Raw genomic sequence first — 19,352 nt, forward strand, 5'->3', positions numbered from 1 at the left:
CTGAAGTTGTTTTTTAGTGACCAGCATGCCTCGAGGCAGAGGCACTACACTTAGTGTGAAGCAATGTCTCACACCATCGGGAGCTTCCCGTGCTCCAAGCTGGTTAAAGACTGCTCACTTCAGGCTCAGACTCCATCTTAGCTGACTACCAGTGTGATCTGCATCCCACAGGGTATTAGGGACGTTGCACACATAGCCACAGCCATACACTCACAACCACCCACACACATAGCCACAGCCACACTCTCAACCACCCACACACATAGCCACAGCCACACACCCACATCTATCGCCCTCACTCTATCTATCGCACCACCACAGCATCCCTCAGAGGCACCACAGCATCACTCGGGGCACCACAACATCACTATGCGCTACCACAGCATCACTGAACGCCACAGCATCACTCGTCACCACCACATCACTCGGCGCCACCACAGTATGAATCTGTGCAACCATTCAACAACTGGTTCAAATGTTCTCTCAAGGTTTAAAACTTTATTCCAAATGTCACAAAAAGATGTTAATATTTCACTTATGTTCTTGGATTTTCGTCATAAAATACACAACATAATCTTCACAAAAGTTATTTACAAAAGTTTAAGCTATTGCCATTATACATTACAATAAATTTTATTTAAGTATTAATTATTTAAAAAAATGAAAAGCCATTGTTATTTGTAATATCTGTACATCTAAGTCACTTAAATACAAAATATGTTGCATTACAAATGCTGTAGGTGTCACAATTGCAAAAGATAAAGTATTGGCATTTTAAATGACAAAGCTATTAATTTCGCGATTTTCAAAACCAACATAAATAAAAAGTCATTTACAAGACCATTAGCTCAAACTTTCCTAATGCGAGACCTACTGCATTGCAAATGCTTGTTCTAAAATAATTTGCATTGCCAGCAGCCACATCAGCTGGTTCGGCCTATTGCTTCAGTATATCCTGCCAGATCATGTATTGCATTTATAATGTTGATAGCCATTTCGTCAACCAACATTAAAGAAGCAGAAAATAGGGTGAAAACACTGCTTTAACATCGCGAGCTGTCGCCAAATGTGCTAAATCTTTTCACAATCTTTCATGTTTTGTGCCCCCAGCCACTGTGATCTAGATATTAACCAATGCCCCTTTATTCTTTCTATTTACACCGGGATTGTGGGCTCGATCAAGAGACCTTGCTAGTCTGCACATCCCTTCCATGTTTTGGGCGGTTTCTGCACAAATCCCCTAGCTTTAAATATAGGCAGCTCCATACCCATACAATTATCTATTCCCCTTTGCCAGCTAGCCAGCGAAGGGGGAGAGGTGGCCTTCCATTGTTTAGCGATATCCTGCTTCGCTAATGTGTGACCCAAAAACAGTAGGTGCTGCTTGTAGTGATTCCCTCTGATGTGTAAAAGGACCAGTCATGGTGTCATTGGGGTGTTTCAACCCAGTACCTCAGAGCTATGCCATAACCCCGCCAAGAATTTAGTGCAGCACCATGCCAAATCATGTGCATAAAGGTACTGTCCATGGTCCGTGCCCCCCCCATCGCATGCATGTAGGGGAGGTCACGAGTCCTGCCCTCCAGAGCCTGTATCTAGTATAATGCATCCTGTGTAAGTATTTAAACTGAATCAGTCTGTCGTGAGGCGATGGCCCTACCTAGCGGGGATTCCAACGCCTCAGTCCAATCGTCTTGGCCAAGCAGACACAGATCTTGGTGCCATATTTCTCTGTGCCTATTGTAGTGGGGCTGTTAGTTATAAGGGATTGATTTATTGTCGTGATTTTGTGGTCCCCAAGGTCCTCCTTAAACACCTTTGCTTCTATCTGATTAAATTTCGGTAGGGCTTCTAGATGTGATGTACTGAGTCAGGGCATTTTGTACTTTGAGATTTGTAAAACTGGGTACAGGGTATACCATATTCCTATTGAAGCTCTTGGAACGACTTTAAAACCTGTCCTCTCGTAACCGCCCGAGCGTGGAGATGCTTATATGGTCCCATCCCTGAAAGCCTGTCAACGCAGCCAGTTGGGGCATGAGGCAATTGAGCCACAAAGGAGTCACCCTGTTTAATGTACCCCACCATCCTATCTTGCTTAGTGATTGTTTCGAACACTACTTTTGATGCCCGCAGCAACGTCTGAAGCGTGGTCCAGCATATCGATATGTATGGAGGGTGGTGTCTCCAATTATCCAATGCTCTACAGCATATGCTGGGTCACATCTATCCTCATACCACCATTCATTTAGCACAGCAGGTGGAAGGCGGCATAATATGATGAAACGTCTGCAGTGTCCATCATCCCACAGTATGTAGATTTGAAAACTGGTTCGCAAGGCCACCGGGGCCGATCTAACCCCCCCCCCCCCCTCCCTCCCTCCACACGGAAAACTGCCCCATGGTCTCATTTATGTCTGAACCACGCCTTCAAAATCTGGTATGGGTAATTCTGCAGCTGGTATAAGACACGTGAAAGCGATCATTTTAAAAATGCCAGATCTTCCAAATATGGACAGCAGCAGCAGTTGGGGTTATGACCTTGTGTCCTCTTTGACTGTGACCACACAGGGACAATCCTTTTCTCCCTTAGGTTGGGAAGCTGACCGACACCCAGATATAATAGATACTCTGTGGCAACTGTAACCTCTTTGGACCATGTGCCCAATGCAATCCCCCCCACCCCCAGACCCTAGAGTTGATTTGCGGGCATTCGTAAAGAGGGCAGAGTCTCTCCGAAGATCTACATGATACAGCGTAATCTTGGCCATGTCCTATTGGGGGTCACTGAGGGAAAAAATAGGACATCGTCTGCACATAGTGCTAGACAATCAGACCATAGAAATCCACACACACCTGGGCGTCTATTCTATTCTGTTCCATTGCCAGGGCAAATAAGTATGAGTTTAGGTGACAACCCTCATGGGTGCCTCTGCTTATGGAGATAGTGAGATATCGCCCCTGCCACATGCACCAACACTGCGAGATCTGTGTATAGGAGATGGATTTATGAGAGGAAGAGAGCCAATGTCAAGGTGTCGCAGAAGCATAAAGGGATATTGCCAACTAAGTGAATCAAACACCATGTCTATATCTGCTAGTAGAAGTGCGGCAGGACGGTCGTAGTGCGCTAAAGCATTATGGGCACAGTGGATATTGTGCGGCGTGGCTCGGTAAGGCATAAATCCCGTTTGATCCAGGTGTGCTAACTTTGTTATATACGGCATTATGCGGTTGGCGAGAGCGTTTACAAATATTTTAGCTTCAATATTTAACAAAGAAATGGGACGTTATGAGGCGTGTTAGGGAGGTCTACTGGTTTTGAGGAACCCCACCACCTCAGTGGGTCTCCAATCTGGGTTGAGTTGACCCACTTCCACAGTCTCATTGACCACCTCCAGGTAGTGGGTTCCAAGTTTGGAATGATAGATTTTGAAGAATTCACATGGGAAGCCATTGGGGCCTGGTACCTTGCTTGTATGTAGGTCCATCACTGCGGCACCTAGCTCCTAAAGTGTGAGGGGGGTGCCTAATTCAGCTTGAGCTGCATATGACCAGGCTTTTTGTTACAAGTCTCCAAAAAAACCGATGTACAATAACTTCTGATATGTTCTCCATAGGGGGCGTACCACTCTGTATAGTAGGCCCCAAGTCTGGCAGCGATCTGGGGTGGCTCATTGAGCAACTCTCCATCTGAGCTGTAAATACCTGCGAGGTCCACAGGGTGTAACGCATGTTGGCACAGGTGGTGTAGTAATTTACTGATGTATTCATCCATTGTCTTATCCTACTCTTAGATGCCATCCAGAAGCATCTGGTGGCGCACCTGGCTCCATTTCTCCTCCCGGTTGTGTTGCTCCAGGTCCATGATCTGAGCTTCAGACTGTGTCCGGTTCTCAATGTGGTGATTATGTTGCGCCGCACAGTAGGTTATGTCAATGCCTCTCCGCGTCTGCTTCATAGCTTCCCATAGAATCCATTTTGATGCAACTGAACCTACATTACTAACTAGGTATTAATCTATCACCTGGTGTATGTGTGCCCTATAGGGTTCATCGTGGAGGTGTCATGTAGAGAGACTCAAGCAAAAGGCGGGTCGCTCTAGTCTAATCCACAGCCCAAGTGTCTCCGGTGAATGATCAGATAGGCCCCTGGGCAGAATTTCGGCTGTCCTATCTCTTGTCTCTGGAGGTCATAAATAAATAGTAGAGGCAAGAAAACAAGTCATGTACCCCAGAGTAGTTTGTGTCCCTCTGAGTCGCCTGCTGAAGTCTCCTCAATGTGTCCATCCACCCCATCTCATCCACTAGGGATTTAAAACAGGAGTCGGGTATCGACAGCAGTTCCCCTGTCAATCGCCAACTGTCCCGGGTCATGTTTATCACGCCACTCCAATACCTGCCCCCCGGCAAGTCAGTCCGTTGGGTATCTCTGTATCTCTATCCAAAACTACGTCAGCCGCTCCACTAACTTCCATGTGAAGGGGTGGGAGCTTAGATGTAACTTAGTACCAGTTGTTCCCCTGTATAGTGTGCCCGCTATGACTGTATCTGCCCTGGGATCTATCCAGAATAGATTATGTGTATACAGAATTCTGCAATGAATTAAGATAGCCACTCACCGGGGAGCCCTACCGAACCATGCGTGGAAGACCTGAGCGTAACCAAAGCAAGAGACATGGCGTTTTGTGCCCATAAGGTGAGTCATATGTAACATCATGAAATCAGATTGGTATCGTTTAGCCTGGCGGAAAATAGCACCCCTTTTTTATTTTGTCCCACGACTCCTCTAAAGTTTCAGCTACCCATCTGGAGCCCACCTCCCAGAGCATCGGTCATACCTGTGGGCATCAGGTCAGGCGGTATGTGTTGTGGAGTAAACCTGTGTGGACTGTACTGGGGGTGGTATTCTGGAAATGATGATTTGACATGGCACAGATATTAACAATAACTTACCCAACACCCACACCCCACCCCTTATAACTCATACCAGTTAAATCATCTGTTGCAGTGTGGTTATGGTTCTGACCCCAACGGTAGCCAGTCCCCTGCCCACTCAAATGTATCCCCGTTAAAGTGTCAGATGTAACCCCTAGAGTCTTATTATGTCCTCTGGCGGGATATAGCACTTCCAATCTTTTTTTTCACCGGCGGATCTGGGGTAGGTCTGCCGACTCTGAGCGCGGATGTCCAAGACACTGTAGTACAGTGTTTGAGCTCGCTAGCCACCGATGTAATAACTCTCTGACCCAGACTGGGTTGACTTCATAGATCTGCAGGTACCACTTTTGAGGGTGCTGTATGGGTGGTCACTCCAATATATAATAGTGTACCACCACCAAAAAGTGTGATAGATCTTGATTTGGTCCTGAAGAATTGCCTTCTAATTGTATTATAGGCAAGAAACATGTTGACCCCCAGATGCGCGCAGCCCTGTGACCTTATAACAGGGGTGCACGACTTTCAGGTATTTTTAACCAGGAAAGTGGCCACGAACATTAAAGTAATTGTTGGGTGGACCATTTCCTTCTGTTTTAAATTCACTCCTACACTCACTAGCCCTCACACGCACGGCACCTTACGGCAAAGGAAATGAAGATCTCCGCTAAAAGACCCCGTCAAAGGTGCCGATCTGGTATTGCTGCGCCGACCCGATGATGAAGCAAGACATCCCATTGGGGGGGGCAGGAGTGTGGTGAGGGTCTTCTTTCCGAAAGGAGGAAATTTCATTCTGCTCCTAGTTTGTTACCCACTACACACTAATCTCACGTCCACCTACAATGCACTAGGAACTGTTCTGCTTTATCACTTCCAATGTTTTGCCATCAGCATCTGTATGTCTTGCATATTGCCCCAGTTATTGATTGGCATTGAACCTAACTGTTCTCCAAGTTCGCTCCGTGTGCGACTGGGAGCGTCGCTGTGATCTGGATCTATGGTTGCGTTTTCTTTAAGGTTTGGAGTGCTTGTGAGTCGGGTTGCTGGAGAATGAGTCTGAGTGGAGGCGCAGCGGGGTATGCAGCTTAACCTCTATCTTTTCATCTGTCCATGCAAAGACTTCTGCAGATTCAAAGAAGAGCGAGCCTGATTGAAGTCACACTAAGCCGTGCCAGGAATAGTAAAGCATAAGGGATCTTTGGTCGCGCAGGAGGACCTTTGCTTCCAAAAAGTACTGGCAGTGCTGTTACACTAGTTTAGAATGTTCTGTAAAGATGAGAATACTTTGAGAGGTGTAGGATAAGGGATCCTTTAATCTGGCCTGCTACAGGATAACAACCCGATCGTGGTAATTCAGGATCCAGGCTATAACCGGTCTCAGCCTGGTCCCATGAGGAGGTTTCTGAAGGAGTACCCTGTGTGATCGCTCTATGATGAAACATTGAGACCGGGTATTTGGAGGAAGCTAATCCATAAGCCATGTTCCAAGAAATTTCTCCAGGTCTTCTCCTTTGCAGCCCTTGCGGAATCCCATGAAACTGTGGTTGTTCCTTCAGGCCCGATCTTCTGCATTCTCAACACCGCGTCAACAGGGCTCTTGTGATGGTTTCAAAGGTGCACACATTTTTTCCGAGGGAGGTGACCGAATCTATCACCCGACAACTTTGTCTCGGTCTCTGATTCTATTCACAGTATTGTGCAGATCTTGATGTATAAGCATGACATAGGAGCCAACAGCTCCTATTTTCACATCTAATATGTACCTAGATTGCATAATTGCAGCCATCACTGCAGTATTTTCTGGTACACTAGTAGAGCCCCTGAGATCTACAACCTGGGCCCCGGCACCTGTATTTGTCCATTATTCTTTGCTTGGCACTCTCACCCAGACCCTTATCCATAATCATTGGGCAGTTTGGCCTAGTGCTGAGGGCCAGGTCGCAGATCACAGCAGGCGCATGGTAAACCCAGCCATGTCTTCCCTTGACCACGACTGCCCGATATCTTCTTGATAGGTGGAGGCCGGGGAAAGCCACCTCCCTGCAGGCCACACTGGGACCTAGCCCGACGCCTCTGCAGGCGGATGTGACCCCCCCCCCCCTCCCCCTCCTTCCCCCATAGGGTACCTTACTCCTTTTAAATGCCGTTTTCAGGGCGTCCAGGGCTTTGTGTATGCAGCTGGAGGCCATGCAACGCATTCAAAAGTCAGAGGCCCCGGAGCTATCACGTGCCCCTCCTCCACTGCCACTCCACCCACGCGCAAGCTCCCACGTGCCAGATATAGCAGGCCTGAGGCAATCTTGCACCAAATAGGTAATCTGCCCCGCCACCCCCAGCTCTGGGGCACCAAGCATGGCACTGAACACTGCCACCTCATCCGGGCTTCCTCAAGGCAGGACCGCAGCGTCACTTCCGTCTCGCGGCCCGTACCTCTCTCAGCCAGGCGCAGCACGTCACGCAGTTGTGGCAGTTCCGGGCAGAAGGCAAGAATTGTTCAGGCCACCTCGGCAAGTCCCACTGCTCTGCCGCCTACCCTTGCAGATTTTGATCACCGCGGCCTGACCTGGCGGATGGATCTGGCGCAGTGTTGGCGCCACCCGGAAGCACTGAACAGGCTACCTTTGCGGCCCCACCTTCCTGGGCCTCTCCCAGGGGACCCTGCGCACCGCACTCCTCTGCTAATAAGCCTGGTGGCGACCCAATTCACCCCCCCCCCCCCCCCCCCCCCCCAGAGAGGGGGGGGGGGGGTGGGTGAGTTTATCACAGCTCCTACTAGGGCCTCGCTGTAAACTCCGCAGGCCTCCAGATCAGTCCCAGGCTGCAGCACTTGGCAGCTGTCGCCCTGGCTCTCAGCAGCTCACTTTCGTTTATGGCCTGACATGGCCAAAAAAGATTCTTTTAATTGAACTGGGGTAATCAATCTAGAACCAAAGTGGTAGCTAGACTAGTTCCTATTTTGGTTTTGTTTATAGAGTTTGTTTTCATGACCCAGCTATGTAACAGTTTGGGTTTTGAGGTATATCTAGGTGTAACATGTTTGTAGTGGGTGAGATGGTACTATTTAATGGTATCCAAGGTAAGGCCTGCAGTGGATGTTCAAAATAGGGCTGTGGAGCATTTACAAAACTTGCATTAGCAGGGCTCGACAAATCTAAAAAATCTTACTTTACCTGCAGGTCGAGTAAGTAGACTTCTCTACTCTACCTAACATCAATTGCACTCGACCCACAAATTGGCATCTGGCACTGCAGCTGCAGATTTCTCTCGCCAGGCCTGTCAAGTAGGCCTGAAAACTGGCTCGCCCTTGAAGAAATTCACTCGCATTTGCGAGCGGTCGAGTAAATTTGTCGATCCCTGATTAGTTTTGGAAAATGAGAACCTGGATTAATGGATGGTGATAATTTGGCTCTTGAGATTTGCTAATAGAGAAACCTGGGCGGAGAAAGCAACATTTTGCTTGAAGAGGCCAAAGCAGTGAGTGGGAGATCAAGAGGGCGAGGCAAGCCACATTTAGGGAGCGTTGAGGGAAACCGAGCAATGTGTAGCCTAGGATTATGTTTGTGGCAGGATGGGGAGGGTGGGAGAGGGGGTTGGGTGGAGGAAGAGAAGCACATAAGGGAGACATGGAAAACCATGCTCTCTGGTGGAGTACTTGACGGAGTGTTTGAAAAATGAGCAGTTGAACACAAGTAATGATTCCGTGCTCCTCGGGAGGAACCAACACTAGAAAAGTATGCTAGGCCCACCCAGGCTAACAAAAAGCAAGCAAATGAGTGACAATGAAGCTAAGCAATTTGCTGACTCTAAGCCTATTGTAAGCTAAGAATGTCTTGCGTTAGACCGCATGTGCTGTTTAGTAGACCAGGTTAAAAATTGGAACTAGTAGCTAGAAAAAATGTTAACCGTTTTTTTTACCGGTCTGCTTGTTCCTGGAAATGCAGATTTTTAGCACAGCCAACGTTGATGCTGTTTTAATAGGGGAACAACATAAGCTTTTTTGCACTGTACTCTTTCCCATTGCCAAGCCACTCCCTCTCAAAAGACTATTTTCTTGGTTCTCTCCACAGGAATCTACAAACCTGGGGTATCTCTTTGGGATCTCCAAAATGTGAATGTTTGTTTATTTTGATGACCCTGGTGGAGTCTAGTAGACTTTCTGTAAATGCTTCCTGCAAATACAGAACACCCTGCCCCCCCATAAAAAAAACCAGCTGCTCTAATTTGTCAACCGGATACGTTCTTCTGAACAGTGTGGGGTTTTTGATGTCTTAAGACCAGTTTACGTAATACACATTTTATTAAGTAATTACGTTTCCTGTCTATCCTACATATATATGTGTATGTATATCTTGTCTAGTAAGAGCTGACTTGATAAAGCACTATTGCTTCGCCACTGCTGTTTGGCCATCCCTTTTGCTGTTTATATTGATAATTCCTCCCTTTTTTTCGCAGCTGGCCAATAGAGCAAAGATGGAAAAAGAAGAAAAGCTGAGCCAAGCGTATGCAATTAGTGCTGGTGTCTCTGTTGATGGGCAGCAGCTTTTCCAGACCATTCACAAAACGTAAGTGACTCCCTTCCTTCCCTGTCCTTTTAGATGGGCTTTGGCTTCCACTTTCGGAAGCCAACTGTATTTAGTGACTGTAGTGCTTGATGCCATCAGTGGTCTGGCATAATGATGCAAGGTTCTAACTGCAGTCACATAGACATCCTATGAAAACATGTGTTTTGAATATATCCAGGTTAAAATGGGTTTAAACTGTAGTCGCACAAGCACTTTCCCTGTGGATTGATGGGGTACATTTATGTATTACTATTGAGACTGAATTTGAGTGGCTCTAATGCTAAGTTTATTTTGCTGTGTTAGACTGCTGCAAGCTAAATGCCAGCACTTAAATAGCAATGTGTTCAGAATGCAGTCTGAAATGAGTTGACATGTGCATTTATATCCTGCTCTCCAAGATTTGGTATCTTTTCCATGATGCTTTCCAGCAAGTACAACTGGTTGCATAGCTCTGCTCAAAACCGCAAACCTTTTCTGAACCTTTCAGCATGAATTAGTTTCTATGCTATGTTATATTTTGTTATGCGGTATTTTATTTATAAAGCTCACAGCTACGCTAGTGTCCCGACCCTTGCTCCAGAAAGAAAGCTGCACACAGATTAGAAGCTAAAAAAGCAAAGTTTTTAGTTTTTCTTAAAAAGCAATGGACCCTGGGTGCCCCAGAGTACCACGGGCAACATGTTCCGTGCCAGACCGGCTTTGGTGATTGAACCTGGGGGTCTGTATCAGTAACTGATCAGACGAATGCAACTGTCTCCTAGGTTTATAAAAATCAAATCTCTTCTGGAGATAAATAGGGCCTGAGCCATAGAAGGCCCGATGCGTGATGGACAGCATTTTGAGTTTTAGCTGAGATTCAACTGGGAGCCAGTGCCAGTTACGCAGGTGGGTGCGCACACTGTCTAGATGACCAACACAATAGCAGTCTGGCTGCCTTCTTTTGGACTACTTGCAAATTCTTCACAAGATAGCCTGGGCTACCAACCAAAAGAGCGTTGGCATAGTCCACACGGGACAAGATCGAAGCAGGGACCCCAGTTTCCTTGGCACTTACAGGCAGAAGGGGGAGAAACTTCCTCAAGATTTTCGAAGTGCCAAAGCAGGTCCCTGCCAATTTCTTCACTTGTGTCAAAGTTCAAATTTTCATCGAACCAGACGCCGACATTTTTTGCTGCACTCTTTCCCGCAGTGGGCTGGGGAAAGCCAGGAGGCCACATCCATTTTCTGAAGTCCGCCGTGAACGAGCCATAAAGGAGCACCTCAGATTTTCCTTTGTTACACTTCAGCTGTGCATTCGCAAGCCAGTGAAACACAGAAGACCAACAGTTCTGCGCAGCCACAACTGAGTCGCCCCCCACCCCCTTCCTCCAGGAAAACCAAAGCTGCGTGTCATCCGCGTGGGCCATCACTTTAGTCCGAGAGATAAACCAGCGTAGTCACATAGATGTTATAAAGAAGGGGGCTAAGTGATGACCCCTGCGGCACGCCCGTTGTCACCTGCATAGAGGCAGACGGAGGGAGCCAGACCTGCTGTGACCGGCCTTCCAAGAAGGAACTGATCCACTGCAGAGCCGATCCAGAAATACCAATTTCTAATAGACGCTTAAGGAGAAGAGTGGGTCACAATGTCGAATGCTGCAGAGAGATCCAACATAACCAAAGCTACTCTCCCGCCGGCACTCAAAATCTCCCGGATTGCCGCTCGCCTCTAACAATGCTGACTCCGTACTATACGAGGCGTGGAAGCCAGATTGTGCTGGATGAAGCAGGCCTGACACCTCTACATAGTTGGTTAGCTGAGATGTGACCACCTTCTGGCAAACTTTAGTCAAACTTGGCAGGAGCGAGATAGGGCGGTAGTTCTCAGGTAGCAGAGGGTCAAGTGACTGCTTTTTGAGGAGGAGAAGAATCTGCGCCTGCTTCCACGACAATGGAACGCATGCCTCGCAAATTGTTGACCATTAGATTTACCTCTGGATTGATAGTGTCTGCCACTTAAGACAGAACCCTAGCCGCACACAGGTCGTTGGGTGTTCCCGACTTTAGTGCCTTGAGGATTCTAAAAGAACTAGGCAAGTCAACAGGTCTAAATGTGGTAAAGATGGAGGCAGATTCTGCCACCTGCTTCCCTAGCGAGGCGACTATAAACTTCCTGGAAGTGGTCGAAAGAGTATCTTGTCTGCTAATTATTTTGTCCCTAAAGAATTTTGCCAAGGTGTTACACCAGGTAATCGAGGAAGGTACCACAGAGACCTGGGGGCCAAGAAACTGCACGATTGCAAACATTTATTTGGAATTGCTATTGGCCCGATCAATGCGTGCGGAGTAATACTGGCCTTTGGCCACACCAATAGCCGCGTAATAGAGTTTCTGTTTGGCTCTAAGAGCAAGTTTGGCAGTGAAACAACCGCTGTAACGCCATGCTCTCTCCAATACTTTACAAGCATGTTTCAGAGTCTTCAAATCTGGAGTAAACCAAGGCTTGGATGGGGACTCTCTCCTCCGCTTTGGCTGACTTAGTGCAGAGAGAGCACAGACAGTCAGTAATCCACTCTGCAACCCTGGACACATTTTCCTCCAGATCTCCTAGAAGGGAAGGCCGCGAGGCTGCCAAAGAGCTGCTAAGCTACCCAGAGTCCATTTTCCTAAAGGTAGGAGGCCGAGGCTATCACGTCATTAGTTAACCACTCTGGTTTAAATGACGGCTAATGTTGAGAGCATCCGTGTTTGAGATTGTAGATGCCCTAGGGTTGCTTTCCCACGTAATTATCAACTTTAGTAGCAAATACTTCACTGAAACGGCTGAGAAATGTTTGCTCATTGGTAAGTGATGTATGGTACAGGATTTTTTATTCTTTTTATTTTTTTTATTCTTTTGTTTTTTTTACCTATCCAGTAACATTAAAGACTCTAGACCCGTCTTATCTGAAACAAGTGAGATGCAAAGCTGTGGATTGTATGGTCTCTGCCAGTAGACAACTGATGCAGAAAAATTATTTTTCTTTTTGCATCTTTGGTCTGTGAATTAAAAATTAAACAACTTGGTTATTTTCCTGTCTTCCAACAAGTGTTATGAAAGCCTTTACTCTACTGAAAATACCATGCTGTACTAGACCTGTTCATACTGTCTGAAGTTCAGCCTACCCTGTATTGACTACATTCCCTTTACTCTACAGCATTAAAGATTGTAAATGGCAAGAGAAAAATATTGTTGTGTTGGAAGAAGTAATTATTTCGCCACCATACCAAGTGGACAACTGTAAAGGAAAAGAAGGCAGCTTATTGAGTCATGTACGCAAAATAGTAAGTAATTTTTTACGTACCTAATTGTGTTGAAATTTGAATTGTAGGAAGTGCAAAAGCAGACGTGTGCTGAAACTGATGCAAGGTTACTAAACTGGTAATCCTCGTACTTAACGCAGTCTATCAAGCTCAGTCTGTTTGAGGCCCCCAGGTATACTACTTGGAATCCCCATCTTGTATTAAGCTTTAATTTATCGTAAGACCGCCTATACCTAGTCAATTTGCAGCACAACTGCTTTTGTATGCATATGAAATGTTGCACCAAAAGAATCTTCCATCTTTTTACAGTGTTCCCTACATCAAATTTCTGTAGTTTAGAATTATTGCTAACTCTGTATGGATTGTTTTATGTAAAGCATCGTGCACTAGCTTTGAAGGTTGACCCATGATTTTTTCTCATTAGGAGTTACTAGGGGATTGAATTCAACAAAACCATTTAAGTGGTCCACCGCATTACTCGCTTCGCAGGCAATCTATCATTATTTCATGACTTCCCCATTAGACTAATTATAGTAACTTTTCTCAGATCATATAGCATTGTAGTAATTTCACCTTCTGGTTCCCCCATTAATGGTATAAAATGTAAATGCTCTATGGGGGCAATGGCACTAGTCTCACTGTTCTCAAAGGGCCCTGAACACTTCACATGGGATATCTTATTTGAAAGATGCTCTTTGCATATTAGTACCAATTGCCTACTATGAGTTCCCTCTGTTCTTGTGGGAATCGTTTCAAGGTACTTTGACACCAATACCTCGGTGTGATAAGTCATCGAGTCAATACACATAAAAGCTGGTTAACTTCTCCATACCTTTTGGTTAATATATTACAAGCTTGAATATCATTCATGCTTTTTTTATACCCAATGCTTGGCAGACTGTAGCATTGCTTGCAACTTTGGGTGACCTGCTTTCATCCAGACTGAATCATCACTTACATTTTGCCCTTGGATTGCCCCACATATTGCTTTTGATTCACTTTTAGGTGTTTCTTGTATGAGTTTCTGATGTCCGTTCACTTGCTGGGGTCCCCCCCCCCCCCCCCCCCCCCCCAAATCTGTTGTACATTTATTGGAAATATAATCAGTAGCGTATTTGTATCCTTGCATCCTGCCGGTTGTCTTTTCTACAATTGTTAACTAATTTATTGCACCCTTTTCAATTCCCTTTACTTTATTAGTAAATTTAATTTATTCCTATTCAGTCTAGGGCACTTCCATTATGTCCTTATGAATAATTGGTTATTAGTATATGCCCTTTCCATTACTGGATTATAAATTCATTACTGGGTCTCATGTTTGAGGCCGGGAGTTGGAGTTCATTACCTCATGTTTAGTGGCTTTCTTGCTTATTGCAATAGCTTTCATCATTGAGCCCAGTTCACAAATAAGCATATGTACGGGCTGATTTATAATTTTTTTTCCCCCTCTCAAACATTCCTAGAATTTAAGTTGGAAGAGCTGCACTAGGTGTAATTTTCTATGATTACTATTGTGAATATGTGACCTTTCTCATATTGGCTTTTGTTTACATTATGTGCAGGAGTCTGTATAGCGTTAATTTCATAAGGGGGAGATAATTTCATAAAGGAGGATGTTGGAACAGATTACCACTCAGTTCTTATCAGCCACTTCTGTTCAGTACCTGGCCCAAACTGCGAAATTTTAATCTTGGAGAAATCTCAATTTTTAGTCCAACTCCTACACATTTTAACTAACTTTTCCAATCCTGGATTGACGCGTGTAACCTTCTGGAAAGCAAACCAATATGTGCAAGATCTGTGGACTTTATTTTAGATGGGACTAAATCTCCATTCACAGATCAATCTTGGGGAGAGGATGTGGTTTAACTGCTAGAGCGGCGGACCTCTAAGCTGGGGAACCAGGTTCGAGTCTCGGCAGGGAATGCTCAACATCCTGCGATTCTGGCAAATCACCATGCTTCACAAAAAATTTGTGTCTGTCTGTAACGTAACTGGTGCTCATGTAAAACACTGATACCGTCGGGTCGAGTTTGCGCTAAATAAAACGAAATAAAAATCCATGGCCAAGAATGCATTGTTCCAACAGACTGCTGAGTGAAATTTTAGTTTATCCTGGGACAAGACCTCAGACTTTTGGTCCAATTCCTGGTACCATCAGGAATTACCTATGGTAATTCTCTTGAGTGGTCTTCCTAAAACACCCTTCTTAGATCAGTTTTGCATGCATCAGCCGAATTTGTCCCCAACACAATTTGATCACATCTTTTTACAAAATTGCATTTAGCACTTATGCACATAGCCTCCTCTCTACCTGACCAGCTGAGATTGGCTGGAGGCCAACGTACTCTACATAGTGTGTGCACTTCGTTTAGAATCACCTGCTAGACACGGTCTACTCTATTTAGCTTCTTTCACAGCGAACATTTTGCTAATTTGTGTGTCTCGGAAATGCACAAAGGCATGTATTTTCTTTTTGAATGCCCTTGCATTAAAGTCCAGGTTTGCACCTTTTTGGATTGTTTGCATTTTTGTTTTGAAAGCCTTGTAACTCGATCAAGATGGTGATCATGTGTAATTCCTTATCCTGTTTTATGATACACATGGTGTTTGTCCTGATGAGTGTGGATTCTTCAGTTGAGGTTGAAACGTTGACTAATTTCCACCAACGTAGACCACTTTGGATAGACTTGTGACTGTCTAGAATCGTTGCTTCCCTAACTTTTTAGAGCCATACCCCACTTATTAGTACAACACACTTTTTCAACCCACCTAGCATCACACTTTTTTTTTAATGCAACTAAAGCTTTGTGTGGCAGTGCATTGTCATTTACATGCTATTCATTAAAATAGTAACAAAGCTTGCACAAATAGTTTTACTTATCACAACTACATTGCACACAAATGATGTGTAGAAATCTTGTTTCAGTGAATATTTATTTGTTCTGATCCTGTTAAAATCTGATTTCATCAAACTTCAGAATTACAATAAGTGCTTCATCTTTACTTTCCTAACCATGTATGCCACTCATTTACAGGTATTTAGATTTTGTGTTATGAAAAAATTACATCCTGTAGGCGTTCAGCTCACGTTTTGTGTACTCCAGCTAGATTGTCACATAATCAGTTTGGGAGATACTAGTCTAGATGGTGCAACAGTTACTTCCCATTAACTTTTTATTAATCACTTTTTTAATCTGCACTGTATGAATTATAGAAGTACAGACAATGTAAAAAAGTATGTATTTTTATTGTAAACTAGTAGATTCGCGCTCGTCTTTTCTGTATTTAAATTGTATATTCTTCTAAAATATTGGTAATAAGTGATATTGAAATGGCAATGACCCTTTAGATAACTTCTGGCACTTAACAAAAAAAAGTACAATTGCCCAATCTTCAAGCGCTGCAAGATTCCCTGCTGTTAGGTTTTCCCACAACTACGTCTGGCTAGGTTCAAGTAAGACCAGTCCTATTCCAAAGAGACTGCTGTTATAGCCACAGCTAACCGCTCTATTTTGATTTCACCTAATTGATCTGCTCCTTATTCTACCCCTTGTCGCTTACTTTTCTCTCGTCTGGAGCAGTAAACCTTCCCTGAACTGCCACTCTTGAACACTTTTCCTGCCTCTGCATTCCCTGATTATTCTTAACTATTGCTACTCTTTGAATCCTAGGTCCACTTTTGTTTAATTTCTATATTCGTATTTTCTATATTCGTATGTCGGTAGGAGTGTTTGTATATTCCCCCTCACCTAGTCAATTGTATCTTATATTGTTGTATAGTTTAGCATTTGGTTTACCTCTGACTTATTGCATTGCTATCTATTGTATTGCTATCTATATTCTGAGCCCTGTCCTTATGAAGTGCTTTGACTGTGGGAACTGTTCATGCTATATAAACAATGGAATCCACTGTGCAAATGTACTTTCTTTTTCATGTGGGGATAGCCCTTAAATCCCCACCCCTCTTAAATAAACTGAGGTGACCATCCCATTTTCAAGAGGGAATTCACTGACCCATTTCCATGATTCTCGGAGTTGAATGTGTCAGCGACCTTGCAGTACAGATCTCCTGCCCCTTCTCTTCCTTGGGTTCCGTTCCTTTTACCTCACTCAACTCTTTAATACTACTCTCCCCTTGTGCACCTAGTTCCTGTGTACCCAATCCCCCCCACCACCACCACCACCACCACCGCTCTTTCATCCCATCCATCTCTGGGTAAAGCTGGTGAAACATCCTTTAAACAGTTTACCAATGTATTGGACAGTGGTCCTCTTTAAATTGTTCTGCCAGTTTAGACATAGCGAACATCTTGGAATGCTTTATTTTGCTGAATAAAAACATAACTTGGTTCGAGTATCCTATTGAACTGTCTTTACCCGCTATATTTTGTAACTGAATTAATTGCTCAATTGTTTGTCTTCCGATTGCCCTTTAGGTTGAGAAGCATTTTAGAGATGTGGAGAGCCAAAAGGTGCAGCACTCGCCAGCTTCACAGTCACAGAAGGAAAGTGCCCTGTCATCCTGAGCATCACCCCATGTGAATGGGGGGGAACTTCCAAGATACAGCAGAGCAAGCGTGGGCCTCAAAGAGGCTGAAGAGCTGCTGGGAATGGGGAGGGAGGGTTAGGTTTTATTTCTTGTTGGCTCTCACGGAGAGGGCTGATGTCCAAACTAGACTTTCAAAAAATGGATAAATAATTTAAGATTGTTCATTACTGGAGCTATCATTTTTATTTTTTCCCAGTCCGTTTTATTTAAGAAGCGCTTTCATCTTGACTTTTTCTTTTTCTCCACATTACCTAATTTCTCTTCTGTTTTTGAAGAGAATGTAATCTGTCTTCTCAAATAAAAAACAATCTTACTGTCAAAATTCAAGCAAGATCCAGAAATGGAAATGTAAGATCTCCTGACTCCCTTTTTCAGGGCAAGGCTTGAATTGGCTTTTCTACTCTTCCTTTGAACTTCAAAATATGAGAGATGTATATTAAAAGAGCTCAAATATTTTCTATTCTGGTTTTTGTTTCGGCAAATGGAAAACTTTGTAGTGGAGAAGCTGAAGCAAGCCCCATCTTGTGTACTTAAACCTTTTCGAGTTGGTGCTTACTGTGGTACTCCTGGGTATTTGAGTCAGTGGCTGGGTGACAGGATTGTTCATTTTGGATACCTATCAATTCTTTTCTAACATGAATGTGTTTACAGTAGACGTTTGCTGTAGGCAAGTTTTTACCTCTCCTTTCAACTTGACCCTTCCCACCACCCCTCGCCTTCTTACATATTTGGAAGGATGGGAAGCAGTGTAAGCTCAAGAGTATGATGTAGGAGCAGCAATCACATTGGTTCATGCTATGCTCGTAGTAAGGCATCCCCTCTATGAAGGAGACTGATAGGTTCTTCCATGCTTATATCCCAGGGATAAACCTTTAAGCATCGCCCTGCCCTGGCCGTCCAGGCATATAGGTGCAGGATATAGTTACAAACAGTTGTTTGTATGGCTCAGTTTGCAAACTGGCATGGCAGAGTACGAGCGATGGTGCAGTGTGGCTGTACTTTCACACTTTGCTGCCTACTGTGAACCTTGTTTGCAGGCGGTTGAGGGTTGGTATGTGAGCCTTGATATACTGAGGGTGACATTCCGGTGGGGCACGCCAGAGTTTCAGTAAGGACTATGGACAGTGTGTGGCTGGTTCTAGCTCTCCACAGGGACATCAGTTTGCTTGGAGACCGCCCCCCCAAATTTTTGATCCTTTGCAAATAGATCAAAGTTGAGTAATTCAAGCCTTGCCTTCAAATTTTTTTTAAGCAAAGTATTGTTTATCAAACAATAAAAGATTTTTTTTAACCATCACTATTGTGGGTGTAATATCTAGATTGGATGTACTGATGTGTGCCCCTACGTTGCGCTTTAAAAAAAAAAACAATTTGTAAATAAGTTTGACCTGAATTAGCAAACGGGTTGTCTACTTGGTTGTCTTTGCTGGGAAGTGTGGTAACTTGGTACTTTCGATGTGATCTCCCCATTCTGAAACTTTTTACCCTCGCACAAATGCTCAGTTTAGCTGCTTACCTTAAATCTTTACTGCTGTATCATTGGACCCTATTAGTCCTTCGTTACCAGTCAGGAATTTGTCACGTAACTGCCACACAATCTTTGCATTTTAGGTGGAGCCTATTGGCAGCACGCATGCGCTGCTTGCTCTGCGAGGTATGCTGTAATAGAGTATGCATTGGCCGCCCCACCCACACTCCGCCCAGATTTGTCATTGGCTTGTCATTGTCCTTCTTAAATGCTGCCTTCTGATTCGTAAATAGGCTTGTTAGTCCCTCCTCGGTACTGCCTTGTCTGCATTTGTTACTGCCCAGAACGACTGGACCTTTTACTTGTTACACGTTCTGCATTAGAAGTGGGTGAGCACTATTAACACTGATGGGAATCATGGTGGCTGTCTTTTTTTTTTTTTGTATGTGCATGCTGAGCGCGGCACCCGCTTTGGGGACACAACGTTTGTTAGAATATTTAACTTTTTATTTTCCATAGACTTTTTACTCCATTTCCACACAGTTATCGCT

The 19,352-nt window shown here is 44.6% G+C and overlaps 1 protein-coding gene across 1 annotated transcript in view; it reads left to right on the forward strand.

Annotated features, from left to right (window-relative positions):
• Positions 1-18,630, forward strand: part of LSM12 (LSM12 homolog) — a 39,385-nt gene extending 20,755 nt beyond the window's left edge. Inside the window, exons 3-5 of the mRNA XM_086923946.1 lie at positions 9,390-9,499; positions 12,676-12,802; positions 17,221-18,630. Coding sequence (XP_086780072.1) covers positions 9,390-9,499; positions 12,676-12,802; positions 17,221-17,310 — 327 coding nt within the window. The 3' untranslated portion in view covers positions 17,311-18,630. The remainder of the gene's footprint in view (positions 1-9,389; positions 9,500-12,675; positions 12,803-17,220) is intronic.
• Positions 18,631-19,352: the final 722 nt, after the last annotated feature.

Source organism: Lissotriton vulgaris, chromosome 5 (genome assembly GCF_964263255.1).
Source record: "Lissotriton vulgaris chromosome 5, aLisVul1.2, whole genome shotgun sequence".
NCBI classification, from domain to species: Eukaryota; Metazoa; Chordata; class Amphibia; order Caudata; family Salamandridae; genus Lissotriton; species Lissotriton vulgaris.